The 18,171-nt window shown below is 42.1% G+C and overlaps 2 protein-coding genes across 5 annotated transcripts in view; one reads left to right on the forward strand and one right to left on the reverse strand.

The window, feature by feature from the left end:
* Positions 1 to 152: 152 nt before the first annotated feature.
* ORMDL2 (ORMDL sphingolipid biosynthesis regulator 2) lies at positions 153 to 2,701 on the reverse strand. Its single transcript, XM_036300617.1, is given in 5 exon segments — positions 153 to 621; positions 1,177 to 1,328; positions 1,485 to 1,659; positions 2,558 to 2,664; positions 2,666 to 2,701. Coding segments are annotated over 5 exon segments (591 nt in total). The 5' UTR covers positions 2,687 to 2,701; the 3' UTR covers positions 153 to 485.
* Positions 2,702 to 2,845: 144 nt separating this feature from the next.
* Positions 2,846 to 18,171, forward strand: part of LOC118651443 (SAP domain containing ribonucleoprotein) — a 64,220-nt gene continuing 48,894 nt past the window's right edge. For all 4 annotated transcript variants that reach the window (XM_036300613.1, XM_036300615.1, XM_036300614.1 and 1 more), the window contains exons 1-2: positions 2,846 to 2,996; positions 17,669 to 17,768. In XM_036300613.1, coding sequence (XP_036156506.1) covers positions 2,961 to 2,996; positions 17,669 to 17,768 — 136 coding nt within the window. In that variant the 5' untranslated portion in view covers positions 2,846 to 2,960. The remainder of the gene's footprint in view (positions 2,997 to 17,668; positions 17,769 to 18,171) is intronic.

The raw sequence follows: 18,171 nt of genomic DNA on the forward strand, positions 1-18,171 counted from the left end.
GCTGGGAGTGAAGGGCACCTCCTGAACCGAAGGAGAGGGGATAAAAAGTACCTTAGAAAAGTTTTGTGTATTAAGTCACTGTTCCATCTTTCTTCCCCAGCCTTATGAGGACATCTCCCTACCCTCCCTGCTGACCAAAGAGTAGCCATATCTGGAAAAAAAAAATGACCTTTATTATGAGGGAAATACACAGCAAAACAGAGCTGGAGGTAGTGGGGGTGGAAGACATGGGAAAACCAAACAAGCTGCCCAAACATGGCCTCCTGTGGAGGGGAGTGATTTGTCCCTTACCTCATCTGCCTTTCCCGATTCAAAGAAGCCTGCTAGCAGGGCTACTCCCAGGGAGCCCCATTTTCCAACCAGTTCTCATCCTGGGAGTTTTGGAACAGTTGTATAGTTCTCAGGCTTCCAAGAAAAGGAAGACAGTATGGAGAAGGGAAAGATGTTACAGCCTTTTGTTCCAATGTTGTCCCCAGTCCCATCTCTCAGTATTTATTGATGCCAAAGAGACGAACCCCATGGAATTGGGGCAATTTAGGCAGCAGTACGCTGAGCAATGAGGTTGTGTTGATGAGGAAGTGAGCAGCATCATACTTGGTGTAGAAGCTGGCTAGGAGGTAGCTGGGAAGAAAAGAAATAAGTTGAGTGAAGCTGGCCTTTCCAGTGACTTTCTCTTCTATTTTAAATGACCAGTTTTATTGCATGTAGTCCTAGGATATTTGAAAATATCCTAGGGATCAGGGAGATAATCAGCACCTTTAACTGGAGATTTGTACGTTAGTTTGTGTGTTTAATAATTGTTAATGACATGTGGCAAATGACAGCTGAAGCAGTTTCAGCCAGTATCACTGTTAAGTCCTCTGTGCTTCCACTCCCCAAGGCCAGTTTTCACAGATTTACATCAGTTCTGCCTTAATTTATTCACATCTTTTGGAAATGTAAATCATTTGGTTTTACTTGGTTTTCTCAGTCCCATCTCCATTCTCCTATCACCAAGGAGGCAGCAAGGAATGCTTGATTATTGCTTTCTACTTTTTACTGCACTCCCTAGATTTAGGCCTAGTATACCATAATCTCTTTAAAGGGTCCAAGTGATTAGTCTGCTTTTTTTAAGTTCCTCTGTGGGCCTCTGTACCTGGCATTTGGAGCATTTCCCATATCTCCCACTGGACTCACAGTACAATAGGAGAGATGCTGAGGAATTTGCGGGAAGAGGTAAATTGGAGCCCGTAGTCCATCTGTTCCCAGTGTGTCAGTAGCCGAGCCTTTCCTTGGTCAGGGGTCTCAAAGGGTGTCCCTTTCACCGTATGTAGGAAGACATACATGGCCTGGGAGGAGAAAAGGGAGCAGTTTGAAGGGGCAGCATATGGTCCTTTAGCCCAAAGATTAAGATCCCCAAAGGAAGGCATATCCCCAAATAATTGGGGATTTTATTTTGTTTGGGAAAGGCTTGGGGTGGGTATAGGGTGTGGTTTAGCGCTCACCAAGTTATGGATGACGTTGGTCAGGGTCCAGACAACAGGAATGCTGAAGAAGGGGATGCTGAGTAGCACCACATGCAGGAGTCCTACCAAGATGATGTAGGCCAGCCAGATGCCCCGGCTATTCATCACTCGAGTGTTGGGGTTTACTTCGCTGTGTGCTACTCCCACATTCATCCTACCACAGTGGGGGATCAGGCAGGAGTCCACCTGTATTTCCTCTCAACCCCTCTTTGATTTTTTTGCCCCCACATTGTCTCCTGAATAGCTCAAATCCCCTGAACTGTATTGGGAATGAAAGAACATCCCCATCATGCACAAAGAAAAACTGAAGACTTGGGAGGTAAAATACTTAAAAGGCAAGAAGAGTACTCTCTACATCTTAGAGACACATGGTAATCTTTGATTCTTATACTTCAGCTTGAAGGAGTAAATCTAGGCTTGGGCACCTACTTAAAGGAGCAAGGGAAACAAGTATTTCACTTTATTTTCCTGAAGTTGTTAATAAGGAAGCCTGAAGAGGTTACATACACCCATAATTCCAGAAGCAGGTAATGGGAAACAAGGATTCACTAAGGAGGCAGGAGGGGGTAAAGCTACTTCCAATCCTCACCTTTACTCTGGGGCTTGCCCGTCCTCTCATCCCCGTGGCATGTAGGCAGCCAACATCCCAATTCCTCCTCTCAAGCGTGGGGCATTGGGAGAATTTACCCAGGGTTTTGGGTTGAGCTAGGAAGGAACCTAAGTTTGGCGCCTCCAGTTGGAGCCCTAACCTCAAATCCAAAGGCGGCTCAGATCGTCTGAACTTGGCTCCTTAAAATCGTGCTAAAGTTGATGTCCAGTTAGGAAGCAGCTCTTGCCCGCCCCTCTCTACCTAAAATTCCCTAAACCCTAATACTGAACCTGCCCGATGCTTTTCCCAGCTTCCATCTCTCGTACGTCGGCTCCCCTCTGGTTCTCTCTCGGTATTTAACTCACCGCCGCTCCAACCCCCGCCGCCGCTTTCGCCTCCCATCACGGTTTGCCTCCCACCATTTTTGCCGGGCACCCCTTTCCAGTCTCCCGTAAACCCCTACCTGCAAGCTTCGGAAGCTGATCGGCCAGGGGCGCAGCTCTCCCTTCTATACCTGTGGTCTCCAGGAAGCAGCCGCCCACGCTTATCTGCTGTCTCCCTATTGGTGGAACAGGGTTAGCGCTGCCGCCATCCATTGGCTGGGGGTCTGCAATGAAGACGCCCAATTGGTCGCCGTTTCCGTCGTTTGGAAGGCGCAGAACCCGCCCCTCTCCCTGCCCCACCTTTTGAGAGGTGGGGAAAGCTGGCTGGAGGAGTGAGAGGACGGCAGCTATTGACTAATGGGAAGAGTTGATGGTGTGAGGTGATAGTAAGAGTAGCGGTGATTGGTTGACCCTGCGCCTGGGCGGGAGCTGCTGGAAGCGGAGGCTGCGAGTGGGGGCCTAGTGGAGTGGAGGGGTAACAAGATGGCGGCAGAGACGGTGGAGCTGCATAAACTGAAGGTACTGTGAAGGAGGGCAGGGGCTGACTTAGACTTTTTCTGGGGACTGAATTCTGGGAGTGGCTTGTGCCCTTTCCGAGGTGCTCTTCTTGTAGGCTTTTCCACTTTTTACCGGCTCCCTCCTTAGTTCTTCCTCACTACGCCTGTCCTAATTTCCCATGCTCCTCACAGTTTTATTGTATCTGTATTGTTTTTTCGGCTCTCTGCTTCATTGTTGTGTCGTCCGTCATTTCTCCACCGGGTTGTGTAAGTGCCTACAACCAGTTCTCTCCTCATTTCTCGTCAGAGCTGCATTACGTCAGTGGTCCCACCTCTCTGCCCCATGCCGCACCGTGCACCCCTTTTTCTTCCCTGGGTTGATGCTTTCCTCTCCATTGTCCCAAGCTGATTCCCGTTAGGATATGTTGGCATCTTTATGTATTTCTACCTATTTAGGTCTCAAAGTGATCCAGAAAATCCACTTTTTTTTTTAGATGGGGTTACGCCCCCCCGGGGGGGCGGTGCGGCTTTGAAACCTGAGGAGGGGCTTAGAATACTGGTCTCCCCATAGAAACCTGGGGTTTAGGAGGAGATCTTTAGAGGTAGAAAAGGCACAGGTAGCTCGGATTTAAAAGTTTCTCTCACGTGGTTCTCCCCCGGCCAGCAGCCCCCCTCCCCGCTCCCTACCTACTGCCAGACAGACAGCTCGCTTGTAGCTGTAATGTTTTGGAAAAACATTTTCAAGGTTAGGGTTATCTCTGTCCCATTTCATGTCGCGGATGGACCTTGCATCTCTGGGTATCACCACTTGGTGACACTCTCAATCACCTGTTCTAAGATGTGCCTTGGCAGTCTTGGTAGTCTTCTCGCATTTATTTTCCTGGAAGAAAAGAGTAATTTCTTTTAGGGTAAATTATGAGAATATCTTGATTAGTTGACCGTTTGTGGTTTCGCAAGTAGTTTTTCCATTAAATGTTTTGGTCACATCATCCTGGGAATCTTGGACAAACCAGACTGACTTAGCTGAAAACTAATCCTTTAAAGCTTGTTTAGCTTATAAACAAACAAAAGTAAGGAGAGTAAGGGTAGGGAGAGGTCCTTTTAGTCACTTTTTAGTTGACATTGATTAGCTTTTTTTGTGAAAGCTGATAGATTTCTTACTCTTGGATTCTGAACTGTACTAGTGGGTCTTTGTGTTATTCTGGAGTTACTGTTAACTTGGTACTGAAGTGTGTAGATTATATCTGTGGTTTCATATTCCCATAAGTAAGACAAATTGAGCAACCACTTCCATTATATGTACACTTATGTAAATTGTGGTACCATACTGTTACGTATGTTATAAAACACACAGAAAAGGAATGTTTCAGTAAATGAGATAAAAGGAAATATGAATAGAAGGTAAAATATTTTCTTCCTATTAGTCCCATTTTGAAACCCCTGGAGTAAGGTACCAGCCTTGTGACTTACCTTCATGGATTTGGTTTTGTGTATGGAGTTCCTCCTTCCATAGAAGCTGTATTTGTTTGGACCATATTAACTTTTATTTTGATTGGATAATGTCCTCTGACCTGATTTCAGGTATTAAGAGATCATGAGGCACCCCTGACAGCCTAAAAAGTAAAAAGGATTCACTCTTTTAATCACATTTGCTTGTCTTTGCTTTTTCTCTAGAGCACTTCTTAACCTTTTGGAGGTCACAGATATCTTTGAAACTCTGATGAAAGGTATGGACCCTCTCCCCAGAAAAAGGCATGTACACATACTTTGCATGCGATTTGAGGGGCTTCATAAAATTACCATGTAGCCCTGAGGAGTCCATGGACCTCTGGTTAAGAACCCATGCCTTTAATTCTGACTTCTAGGACAGTTAATGTTTGGTTCCACTGTTGATCTTGATGGAGTAATCCTGGCTTGGGTTGACTTAGGGCAGTGGTCGGCAAACTCATTAGTCAACAGAGCCAAATATCAACAGTACAATGGTTGAAATTTCTTTTGAGAGCCAAATTTTTTAAACTTAAACTATATAGGTAGGTACATTGTTATTAACTTAATTAGGGTACTCCTAAGGCTTAGGAAGAGCCACATTCAAGGGGCCAAAGAGCCGCATGTGGCTCACGAGCCGCAGTTTGCCAACCACGGACTTAGGGTTATATCTTTTTTCTTAGTCTTTCCATTTTTATAAAGAAATTTAGATGGGGCCCTCAGAGGAAAGGAACAAGCTTTAATATAGGAAGGAAGAATATCTGGATTGGTAGGTAAGTCCACATCACCTGCAGAATTCTAAAGATTTTGTAGAAATGCCATCTAAATTCATTTATAGAGACTGAATTGTGGGTGAAAATGCTTTGAACTGTAATAGTACCAAATTTCCAATCAATGGTGAGAAAATAGACTACTGCAGAGGAGAGAATGAGAAGGGTCTACAAGTGCAAGAGTGTTGAAAAAGTCAGATGTAATTTTGAAGCATAAAGTGCATATATGTTAGTGGCTTAAGATTGTAAAGGGAACTAGATGAATTGTGTGACTACAGTGGTAGATTGAAGTGATAATGAAAAGGGCCTTTTAAGTTGCGTATGGCATTTGGTTTTTGTCATGTAGGCAGAAAGTGGGGAGTCTTTGGACATTTTTAAAGAAGGAGCTGATGTGATCCATGTGTGTTCTTTTGGCAGTGTGGAGGATGAGATCTGAGAGGGAGAAATTTCACCAGTTACATTTTTATTATTCACTCCCCTGCTAAAACCTTTTACCTTTATACCTGCCAATTTTCCAGCTTAGTTTCTCACACTCCAACCATAGTGGCTTTATTTTATTTCATTCCTCAGAATGAACGTGTTCATTAAGTGCTAACATTTAATAATAGCATTTACTATGTGGCAATCACTGGTCAAAGCTGTTTACATACATTAACTGATTTAATTTGCACAATAACTCTGGAAAGGAAATGCCTCTGTTATCCCCATTTAAAAAAAAATGTTTTTATTTATTTGAGAGAGAGAGAAAGGGTGAGGAAAAGAGAGAGAGAAACATCCACGGCTGCCTCCTGCAGGCCTCCTCACTGGGGATCAAGCCTACAACTCTGGCACGTGCCCTGATCAGGAATCGAACCAGCAACCTCTTGGTGAGGGTGTGTGGGACAATGCTCAACCAACTGAACCACACCTGCCAGGGCTATTTTAAAATCAGGAAAACATGGAAGCTTAGAGAAATTAATTGAATAACTTGCCCTAGGTTCCACAGCTAATGAATGGTGGATCAAATCCAGGCAGTTTATCTCCAAAATTTATGTTCTTAATCGCTGTGCACCACTACCTCTCTTTACCTCAGAACCCAGAATCTTTACACATGCTTTTTGCTGTAGTGCTGCTGCCACTCCCTGTTCCCCACATCTTCATTTAATTAGCTGCTAGTTGCCCTTCAGTAGTCAAACATCATTTATCCAAGGAACCCTTAGGTGTAGGATAGGTTCTCTCTACCCACACATCGACAGACTACTTTTTATTTTTTTTTAATTTTTATTTTTTTAAATATATTTTATTGATTTTTTACAGAGAGGAAGGGAGAGAGATAGAGAGTTAGAAACATCGATGAGAGAGAAACATCGATCAGCTGCCTCCTGCACATCTCCTACTGGGGATGTGCCCGCAACCCAGGTATATGTCCTTGACCGGAATCGAACCTGGGACCTCTCAGTCCGCAGGCTGATGCTCTATCCACTGAGCCAAACCGGTTTTGGTGACAGACTACTTTTTAAATGCCTTCATAGGACTCTGTACTTTTTTAAAAAGTTAATCAGTTAAGTATTATGTATATGATCATTGATTGCCTTGTTACTAGGTTGTAAGCTTTATGTGGACAAAAACTCTATCCGTTTTGCTTATGACTATTTCCCTGTACCTAAACTAATGGTTTACATGCAGGGGGTACCCAGTAACTATTTGTTAAGTGAATAAATTTAGTAAGACCTGAAATAAGGTAGTGGCTACTTGGAAAGGAACAAATTTAAAAGAAATTTGGGATATAAAATTGTAAGTATTTATAGATCAGTTAGATGTGGGAGGAATGAAAGATGACTCCAAGATTTGAGTCGTGATAGCTTTAGTCTAGTTTGGGAAGAAGAGAAGAAGCCAGTTTTGTGCAATAGAGAAGATAAGTTCACTTTTGGGCGTAAGTGTCTTTGAGACATGCACTTGGAGATGTTTGGTAATCATAAAAAAACAAAATAAAGAAGAAAAAAATACATGCTCTGGCTGAAGCTTCTAAGTGTTTAGAATGTCAGCCTTCGATTCCGGGTCAAGGGCATGTACCTGGGTTTTGGGTTTGCTCCCTGCTCCGAGTCGGGTGCGTGTGTGGTAGGCAACCAGTTGATGTGTCTCTCTCACATTGATCTTTCTCTCTTTCTCTCTCTCTCTCCCTCCCTTCTTCCCTCCCTCCCTCCCTTCCACTCTCTGAAAAGCAATGGAAAAAATACCTTCGTGTGAGGATTAACAAAAAAAAAGGGAGAGAGATGCCTGGTAATCAGTTGGAAATGTGAGTCTCCTGCTCAAGAGTTGAAAGCTGATAATAAAGGTTTGGGACTTACTCAAAAAAATATTTATGGGTGCCTACCATATGCCAGCTCACATAGGTACTAGAGATAGAGTAATGAACAAAGTAGACAAAATTCTTCCTGTTGTGGAGTTTATGTTTTGCTGGGGAAGGCACAATAAAGTAAAATGTATAGTGTCAAATAGTAGTCAAGTCTGTAGTGAAAATAGGAAAGAAGGATAGGAAGTACAGTGGGAAGAAGGGTATTGTAATTTATAATAGGGTGACTAGGGAAGGCCTCATTGAGAATATGATGTTTAAGCAGAGACTTGAAGGAGTGAGCCTTGTGCATAGTGTAAGAGGACCTTATAGATGATTGTTAGGATCTGGCTTATACTCTTAGAGATAGGAAACCAATAGAAGATTTTTGAAGAGAGGAATGACATGTTCTGACTTAAATGTTCAAAAAATCACTGACTACCTTGTTAATAAACTATAATAAGATGCAGGGACTGTAGAATTTTTACAATAATCTGTATTTAAAAAGACCAGAAGGGATTAAATCCTAGATATATTTTGAAGGTAGAGCTGACTGGATTTGCCAGTGATTTGATTCTGGGAAGTGAGAAAACCTTTGATACAAGTGGGATGAGAAGGCCAAAGAAGGAATCTTAGTGAATATTGGTATTTACAGGTTGAATGGAAGAAGAGCTAGCAAGGAGGCTGATGAGGAGAGGTAAGAGGAAAATGGAGAGTGATAGAGCATGTACATGAGAGCAATGTCAGCATCTTGGTAGTTAAGATTGGGCTTAAATCAGAGAGACCTGAGCTCCACTATTTTCTAGCTATATGATTTTTTTTTAAATTATTAAATCTCTTTAAGCCTCATTTTCTTTATAAAATAAGATCATAATACCAACTACTTATGTTTGCTGTAAGGATTAAATGAGGAAATAATATTCAAAGTTTAGCCCTTAGTCCAGTGATGGCGAACCTTTTGAGCTCGGTGTGTCAGCATTTTGAAAAACCCTAACTTAACTCTGGTGCCGTGTCACATACAGAAATTTTTTGATATTTGCAACCATAGAAAAACAGAGACTTATATTTTTGATATTTATTTTATATATTTAAATGCCATTTAACAAAGAAAAATCAACCAAAAAAATGAGTTCACGTGTCACCTCTGACACGCGTGTCATAGGTTCGCCATCACTGTCCGTCATGTATTAGTACTTAAAAATAAATATGAGTTCCTGTTGTATGAAATGTTATAAGTGATATGAAATGTCTCTGCCCTCAAAGAGTTTACAAACCATATCAAGAGATAACAGATGAAAAAGATTTGAATCAAGATTAGTAAACAGAAGAAATCACAGGGCAATAAATGTGTTATTTGAGCTATTGATTGGTCTTTTCTCTGGAGGTTGATAGAATGGAAAATGCCTTATTGATACTGAAAAATATATAAATTAATCTTTGAATAGGTCATTTATGTACAAGTTCACAATTCTAAAGGTACAAAAAGGTATATGGTAGTGTTTCCTTCCTACACTTGTCCTCAACAAGCTTCTTCTCAGTATTAATTTATTTGTTTCTTGTCCAGGCATCTTGTGTATATACATCACATGGAATACGGGGTGTGTGTATGTGCATTATTTTTTTACATTAACATTAAAGTTAGTATCCTGTATAAAGTGTTCTATAACTTGGTTTTTAAAAGTAGTCTTATTGAGATACAATTCACATACCATACAGTTCACTCAATATCCTTTGCTTTTTAAAATGTTTTAAAGTCAATTGCATATAAAAATGGGTAAGATATGATATTATGAGTTATGTCCTAGTGTATGAGCAGAACCCACCATGTAATAACTAAAATAATACAATATGTAAAAACTAGAGGCCCGGTGCACAAAAATTTGTGCATTCAGGGGGGGCCCTTAGCCCAGCCTGTGCCCTCTCGCACTCTGGGATCCCTCGGGGGATGTCCACCTGCTGGCTTAGGCCCGCTCCCCAGGGGATCAGGTCTAAGCTGGCAGTGAGACATCACTCTGGCAACCCAGGAGCCCTCGGGGGATGTCCACTTGCTAGCGGGGAGCAGGCCTAAGCTGCAGTCGGACATCCTTAGCGCTGCTGCGGAGGCAGGAGAGGCTCCCGCCACCAGCGCTATGCTGGCAGCCATCAGCCTGGCTTGTGGCTGAGCAGAGCTCCCCCTGTGGGAGTGCACTGACCACCAGGGGGAAGCTCCTGCATTGAGCGTCTGCCCCCTGGTGGTCAATGTGTGTCATAGTGACCAGTCATTCCCAGTCTTTCTGATGTTAGGGTCAGTTTGCATATTACCCTTTTATTATATAGGATGATATGTAATATTTGATTTGACCAAAGAGGGGACATGGAGGTGCTGAGAAGATTGCTGCATGAGCCAGAGACCTTGGGGTTAGGAGCTGGGAGTCATTTGGGGGTGAGGGTAAGGGGCTGAGATTTAGTGATCAAGACAATAGTAAGATCAATGGTCAGCAGATACTATCCATGTAAACAACCTTTTGTACCAATCTGTCAGCTCCAAGTCTAAATCTGCATCTTAAGCAAAAACCATCTCTAACTGTACATTTCCCTCTCATCTGGAAGTTTTTATAAACTTTTGCCTAGCCACAATTTTGGGAAGGAAGGAAAAGGGGGAAACAACTCTACTAGAAAGTTGAACTTTGAATTGCCTGAATAATTACCAAAAATATTTACCAAAATCAGGGGGGAAAAAGGAATTGAGGCCTCTGAGGAAGACTGTATTGCTTTGTAGACAACCAGCCAACACTGTCTAAACACACACATACACAAATATATTTAAAATGTTGTGATCTCTCAGTGTTGGAGTTACATAAGACTTAGTTTCCTCTATACTTTTCAGAATTTTTAGACTATTCTATTGTGATATCTTATCTAATAATAGACAAACATGGTAATTAACCATACCTCCGACATGCTTCCCATTGGCTAATCAGGGCGATATGCAAATTAACTGCCAACCAAGATGGCAGCCGGCAGCCAGGCAGCTGAAGCGAACAGGAGGCTTGCTTGCTCCAGTGATGGAGGAAGCCAAGGTTTCCCGCCTGCTGCTGCCGGCCTCTGAGCTGCGCTCTAAGAAACAATGTTGCAATTATAGAAGCTAAACAAACCCCAGAAATCTGCTTTCAGCCAGCTGGGCCTCAGAGCTGGAGTTGCAACAGTGTTTCAATTATAGAAGCCAAACAAACCCAGATACCTGTTTTCAGCAGCCGAGGTCTCAGGGCTGGAGCCGAGCCTCAGAGCTAAAGCTGGCTCTCAGCTCCAGTGACAGCCATAGAAGGTAAATAAATCCCAGAATAAAAAAAAAAAGAAAAAAGGAGAGGTTGGGAGCTTCAGTCACCCACCAGCCTGAAAACGGCCCTCAGCCCCTCACCCAGACTGGCCAAGCACCCCAGTGGGGACCCCCACCCTGAAGGGGGTGTGACCAGCTGCAAACAGACATCATCCCCTCATCCAGGCTGGCCAGGCACCCCACCCTGATCTGGGACACCCTTCAGGGAAAACCTGCTGGCCCCATCCCATGCACCAGGCCTCTATCCTATATAGTAAAAGGGTAATATGCAAACTGACCCTAACAGCAGAAGGACTGGGAATGACTGGTCACTATGACACACACTGACCACCAGGGGGCAGACGCTCAATGCAGGAGCTGCCCTCTGGTGGTCAGGGCGCTCTCACATGGGAGGAGCTCTGCTCAGCCACAAGCCAGGCTGACGGCTGCCAGTACAGTGGTGGTGGTGGGAGCCTCTCCTGGGAGTGGGCCTAAGCCGGCAGGTGGTCATCCCCTGAGGGGTCCCAGACTGCAAGACGGCACAGGCCCGGCTGAGGGACCCCCCTCCCCCCCCACCGAGTGCACAAATTTTTGTGCACTGGGCCTCTAGTATATATATGTGTGTGTGTGTGTGTGTGTGTGTGTGTATGTGTGTGTGTGTGTGTGTGTGTATATATATATGCCTAAGCAACCGAATGACCGAAGGCCTGGTCACTATGCCGGGCCCTGACCACCGGGGGACAGATGCTCAACACAGGAGCTGCCCCTAGTGGTCAGTGCACTCCCACAGCCAACATCCAATGGCCTCTCTCCCCGGCCAGCCGGCCCCCCCCCCCCCCCCCAATCAGCCCCAATTGGGAGGCTTGCTGGCCAACCTCCTGTGGTCCCTGTCTCCCCTACCAGTCAACCTCCTGCGGCTCCTTCCCCCCCACCCCCCCACCCCCCACCAGCCAACCTCGCACAGCTCCTCCCCCCTGCCAGCCGGCCCCCCAGTAGGCCTTGATCACTGGCCAGGCTGAGGGACCCCACCTATGCGCGAATTCGTGCACCGGGTCTAGTATTTATATAACAAAACAAACTTTAAGAAGTGTAACCAAAATAAAAAAGACTTGTTCTTCAGGGAGCTGAAAGGAAATCAAAGTACCAAGGCGGGAAAGATCAAGATTCTTACTTAAAGAAAAAAGAAAAAAAAACAACGATTCTTTCTTAAGAAATGGACCTTAGAGATCAGTTAGAGTTTAAATTCTAGTTTAATACTATTCAAGTATGGTCCACAGGCCAGTGCTTGTCCATGAAATGTTTGTTACTGGTTAGTGATAAATAAAATTGAGTAATCTTTTAGAAACTTTTATAGCAATTTGACATCACTGCTACTACATTGAAGCATACGATTATTTTTCTAGTAATTGGTTTTTATTGTCTTCTACAAAAGTATCAGTCCATGACCTGGTTGGGATATTATAAAAATTTGTTAGACTTATCAATCTACCTATTTTTTAAAAAAATATATATTTTATTGATTTTTTACAGAGAGGAAGGGAGAGGGATAGAGAGTCAGAAACATTGATGAGATAGAAACATCAATCAGCTGCCTCCTGCACACTCCCTACTGGGGATGTGCCTGCAACCAAGGTACATGCCCTTGACTGGAATTGAACCTGGGACCCTTGAGTCCACAGGCTGATGCTCTATCCACTGAGCCAAACCGGTTAGGGCTCAATCTACCTATTTAAAAATATCTGTGAAATTCAGAAATCTGAGAAACAATGATTCAGTCTAATTTTGTCTAAACCTACACCTAGTGTCTAACATTATAAAGTGCTTACTAGGTGCCAAGCACTATTCCAAATATTTACTGGTTTAATCTTCATAACTTTTTGGTATAGGTACTGTTGCATTTTCCTCATTTCATGAGAAACTGAGGCACAGAGAGGTTAAGTTATGCATTGAAATTTACACAGCTGTTAGTGGTAAAGTTAGAGTTTGAATCCAGATAGTCTGGCTTCAGAGGCCATTAAGACTATGCAGCCATTACACACTTTTAATGGGTGATTGCCTAACATTTCTCAATAGAGAGTGCTGTTGACTTGTTGAGTAGGACAGTTCTCCACACACAGGGTGGGGCAAAAGTAGGTTTACAGTTCATATGGAAAATGATACATTGCCTGGCCAGCGTGACTTAGTGATTGAGCATCCAACCTATGAACCAGGAGGTCATGGTTCGATTCCCGTTCAGGGCACATGCCTGGGTTGCGTGCTCGATCCCCAGTGTGGGTTGTGCAGGGGGTAGCCAATCAATGATTCTCTGTCATCATTGATGTTTCTATCACTCTCTCCCTCTCCCTTCCTCTCTGAAATCAATGAACATTTTTTTAAAAAGAAAATAAGACATTAATAAACAATAATACAAGAATCTGGACAATGTGGATGAAATAGGCAAATTCCTAGAAAAATAACAATCTCCCAAAACTGAATCAGGAAGAATAAAAAATCCTGAATAGGCCAATAACAACTGATGAAATAGAGCAGTAATCAAAAAACTCCCACTAAACAAAAGCCCAGGTCCAGATGGCTTCACGGGAGTTTTTCCAAACATTCAAAGAAGAACTAACACGTATACTCCTGAAACTATTTCAGAAAATCCAAGAGGAGTGAACACTTCCAAACTCTTTTTATAAGGCCAGCATTATTCTAATTTCCAAACCAGATAAAGACACTACAAAGAAAGAGAATTACAGGCTAATATCCTTGATGAACATAGATGCTAAAATCTTCAGAATACTAGCAAATTGCATCCAGCAATATATTAAAAATATCATACACCATGACCAAGTGGGATTTATTCCAGGGATGCAAGGCTTGTACAATATTCACAAATCAATAAACGTGATGCATCACATAAACAAATTGAAAGGCAAAAATCACATGATATTATCAATAGATGCAGAGAAAGCATTCGGCAAAATCCAGCATATATATATACTAGAGGCCTGTTGCATGAAGAGATTCGTGCAATAGGCCTTCCCTTCCCCTGGCTGCCGGCACCGGTTTTCCTCTGGCACCTGGGACCCAGGCCTTTGCTCTGGCCGGAGCCTTCAGTCTTTGCTCCGCCGCTTGGTGCCTATGTATGCAAAGTAATCGCCATCTTTGTTGGGTTGATTTGCATACTGTTGATTGGCTGATGAGTGTAGCGGAGGGATGGTCAATTTACATGTTTGTCTATTACTAGGTAAGATGGCTAATATGCAAAGAATCCCTTCAGGAGTTCAGTTGGGAAACCGGGAGTTTAATCGCTTGCTATGATGTGCGTTGACCACCGGGGGGTGGCGTGGAACAAAGGAAGGTCCCGGCTGGCAGCTGGCAGCCGGGGCTAGAAGGCCCCAGTCAGCAGCCGGAAGGCCAGCGATCAGGTCTAGGGACCCTAACCACGCATGAATTTTGTGCAGCGGGCCTCTAGTTTTTGATAAAAACTCTTAGCAAAATTGGAATAGAGGGAGCATATCTCAACATAATAAAGGCCATATATGACAAAACTACAGCCAACATCATACTCAGTGGGCAAAAACTAAAACCATTTTCCCTAAGAACAGGAACAAGACAGGTTGCCCACTTTCACCACTCCTGTTCAACATAGTACTGCAAGTGCTAGCCATAGTGATCAGACAAGAAGAAGAAATAAAAGGCATCTGAATTGGAAAAGAAGTAAAACTATCATTATTTGCAGATGACATGATATTGTACATAGAAAACCCCAAAGACTCCATCAAAAAACTACTAGACTTAATAAATGAATTCAGCAATGTAGCAGGATACAAAATTAACACCCAAAAATTGATGGCTTTTTTTATACACCAATAATGAACTCAAAGAAAGAAACTAAGCCCTAGCCAGTTTGGCTCAGTGGATAGAGCGTCGGCCTGTGGACTGAGGGGTCCCAGGTTCGATTCTGGCCAAAGGCACATACCTGGGCTGCAGGCTCGATCCCCAGTGGGGGGCATTCAGGAGGCAGCCGATCAATGATTCTCTCTCATCATTGATGTTTCTATCTCTCTATCCTTCTCCCTTCCTCTCTAAAATCAGTAAAGATGTATTTAAAAAAAAAAGAAGAAACTAAAAAAAAAAAATCAATCCTATTTACCATTGCACCAAAAAAATTAAGATACCTAGGAATAAACTAAGGAGGTAAAAGACTTATACTCAGAAACTACAGGATGTTGAAAAAGATAGAGGAAGACATAAACAAATGGAATAATATACCGTGTTCATAGATTGGTAGAATCAACATCATTAAAATGTCCATACTACCCAAAGCAATCCATAGATTCAATGCAATCCCCATTAACATACCAATTTTTCACAGACCTGGAACAAACTCTCCAAAAATTCATCTGGAATAAAATAAGACCCTGAATAGCTGCAGCAATCCTGAGAAAGAATAACAAAGTTGGAGGGATCACAATACCAGATATCAAGCTGTATTACAAAGCCACTGTTCTCAAAACTGCCTGGTACTGGCACAAGAACAGACATATAGACCAATGGAACAGAACAGAGAACCCAGAAATCGACCCAAGCCATTATGCTCAATATTTGACAAAGGAGACAAGAGCATACAGTGGATTCAAGGCACTCTCTTTAATAAATGGTGTTGGGAAAATTGGACAGATGCATGCAAAAAAATGAAACTAGATCACCAACTTACACCATACACAAAAATAAACTCAAAATGGATAAAGGACTTAAAGGTAAGACAGGAAACCATAAAAATCTTAGAAGAATCCATAGGCAGCAAAATATCAGACATATATCGAAGAAATACCTTCACCCGTACGGCTCCTAGGGCAATGGAAACTAAAGAGAAGATAAACAAATAGAACTACATCAAAATAAAAAGCTTCTGTACAGCAAAAGAAACCATCAACAAAACAAGAAAGCCCACTGCATGGAAGAACATATTTGCTAATGTTATCACCGATAAGGGTTTAATCTCCAGCATTTACCGGGAACTCATATAACTTAACAAAAGGAAGATAAACAATCCAATCAAAAAATGGGCAACGGACCTAAATAGACATTTCGAAAGAGGACATACAGAAGGCCGGGAGACATGAAAACATGCTCAAAGTCACTAATCATCTGAGAGATGCAAATCCAAACAACAATGAGGTACCATCTCACCCCTGTCAGAATGGCTATCATCAACAAATAACAAGTGCTGGCAAGGATGCGGAGAAAAAGGAACCCTCTTGCACTGCTGGTGGGAATGCAGACTGGTGCAACCACTGTGGAAAACAGTATGGAGTTTCCTTAAAAATGGAACTCATCTGGTTTTTGAACAGTTGCTAAGTTTTGAATATAATTGTAGTACTTTATAGGTGTATCTTATTTCTTCTAAGTTGAATATTTTTGGCATATTGTTCTCCCTGAAGAGCTCCCCTTTCCCTCAGTTTAGTTCTATCAGTAATCCATAAATTCTTCTACTTTCTATTGCCTGCAAAGTTGATAAGCCTACCTGTCATATCTCTAGTCAAGTTACTGATTTTAAAAATCTGCAACAGAAATCTGTGGAATACAATTAGATATTTTTTCCATTTTAATATAGATCTTTTTTTGTTGTTGTTAATCCATTTAGAAAGAGTGAAAGGGAGAAGGAAAGACAGAAACATCAATGTAAGAGAGACACAGGGATTGGTTGCCTTCCCCAGGTGCCCCGACTGGGGCCGGGAATTGAGCCTGCAGCCAAGGTACATGCCCTGTGCTGGAATTGAACCCATGACTTTAGTCCATAGGCCGATGCTGTGTCCACTGAACCAAACCAGCCAGGGCTTGAATTGACTCATTGTTGATATTAAGCTGGCTAACACATTTACCTAATTCTACGGTGGTCAGATTTGAACACCTATTTATGGTAGATTTCAGTAAAGGATCTGGGAAAACAGAAGAATCTCCTTTTTTAGATAACTAGATTTTATACTTAAAGATTCATTATCTTCATTAACTATCTGGTACAGTAATTTTGGGGGGGGGACTATACCTTTTTCTCTTCTCAGAAATGCTAAAGATTTGTAATAATAAATAGTTGCATGAATATATAATTTTTTAAAGTAGGATATTTATCTTTACCATATGTTAGAAAAGTCTTCTTGTGGATCTAGAGCAGTGGTTCTCAACCTTCCTAAGGCCACAGCCCTTTAATATACTTCCTTATGTTGTGGTGACCCCCAATTTCATTGTTACAAATTGAACATAATTAAAGCATAGTGATTAATCACAAAAACAATACGTAATTATATATGTGTTTTCCGATGGTCTTAGGCGACCCCTGTGAAAGGGTCGTTTGACCCCCAAAGGGGTTGCAACCCACAGGTTGAGAACCGCTGATCTAGAGACTTGGTGGGATTAAGAGCAATTGTTTGGGATTGAACTTTCTTTTCTTTTTTGTGAGAACTACAGTTGACCCTTAACAATATGGGTTTGAACTGCTCAGGTCCACTTATACTCAAGTTTTTTGTTTTGTTTCGATAAATACAGTATGGTAAATGTAATTTCTTTTATGATTTCTTAGCATTTTCTTTTCTCTAGTTTACTGTATTGTAAGATTATAGTATATAATAATATACCAAAAATTTGTTAATTCACTGTTGATGTTATTGGTAAGGCTTCCAACCAACAGTAGGCTATTAGTAATTATGCTTTTGAGGAATTCAAGTTATACGCAGATACTTGATTACATGGGTGTCAGGACCTCTAACTCCGTGTTCTTCAAGGATCAACTCTCTTTTTTTTGGCCAGGTACATTCTGTAAATTAAGGAAAAGTTTTATTTTTTTTCAGCTTGCTGAATTAAAGCAGGAATGTCTTGCTCGTGGTTTGGAGACCAAGGGAATAAAACAAGATCTCATCAACAGGCTCCAGGCCTATCTTGAAGAGCATGGTGAGTACTTTGTGGAGACAAAGAGTGGTTTGATTAAGGGTATTAATTTTTAGGCTCTGCTATATGGAAGATTTCTTCTTTTCCTTTAGATTGTTGGTAATGTAAACTGTTAATTAACTATATCAAGAAAACTCTTGGTTATCCATAACAGTGGTCTTAATGCAAAAAAAAAAAGCCACTCCCTCCCCCTTTTTAAATACATTGTAATTTTATTTCAGCAAATTATTTAAAAGGAAGTATGGTACAACAATACCATTAACCTGTGAATTAGAATATTTAAATTCTAATTCCTTTTATGCCAGAAATTTACTAGGTAACTTTGGATAGTCACTGTTTATTTCAGAGAGGAAAGGAGAGGGAGAGAGAGATGGAAACATCAATGATCAGAGAGAATCATTGATTT

The sequence above is a fragment of the Myotis myotis genome, unplaced genomic scaffold (genome assembly GCF_014108235.1).
Source record: "Myotis myotis isolate mMyoMyo1 unplaced genomic scaffold, mMyoMyo1.p scaffold_m19_p_3, whole genome shotgun sequence".
Taxonomy (NCBI): Eukaryota; Metazoa; Chordata; class Mammalia; order Chiroptera; family Vespertilionidae; genus Myotis; species Myotis myotis.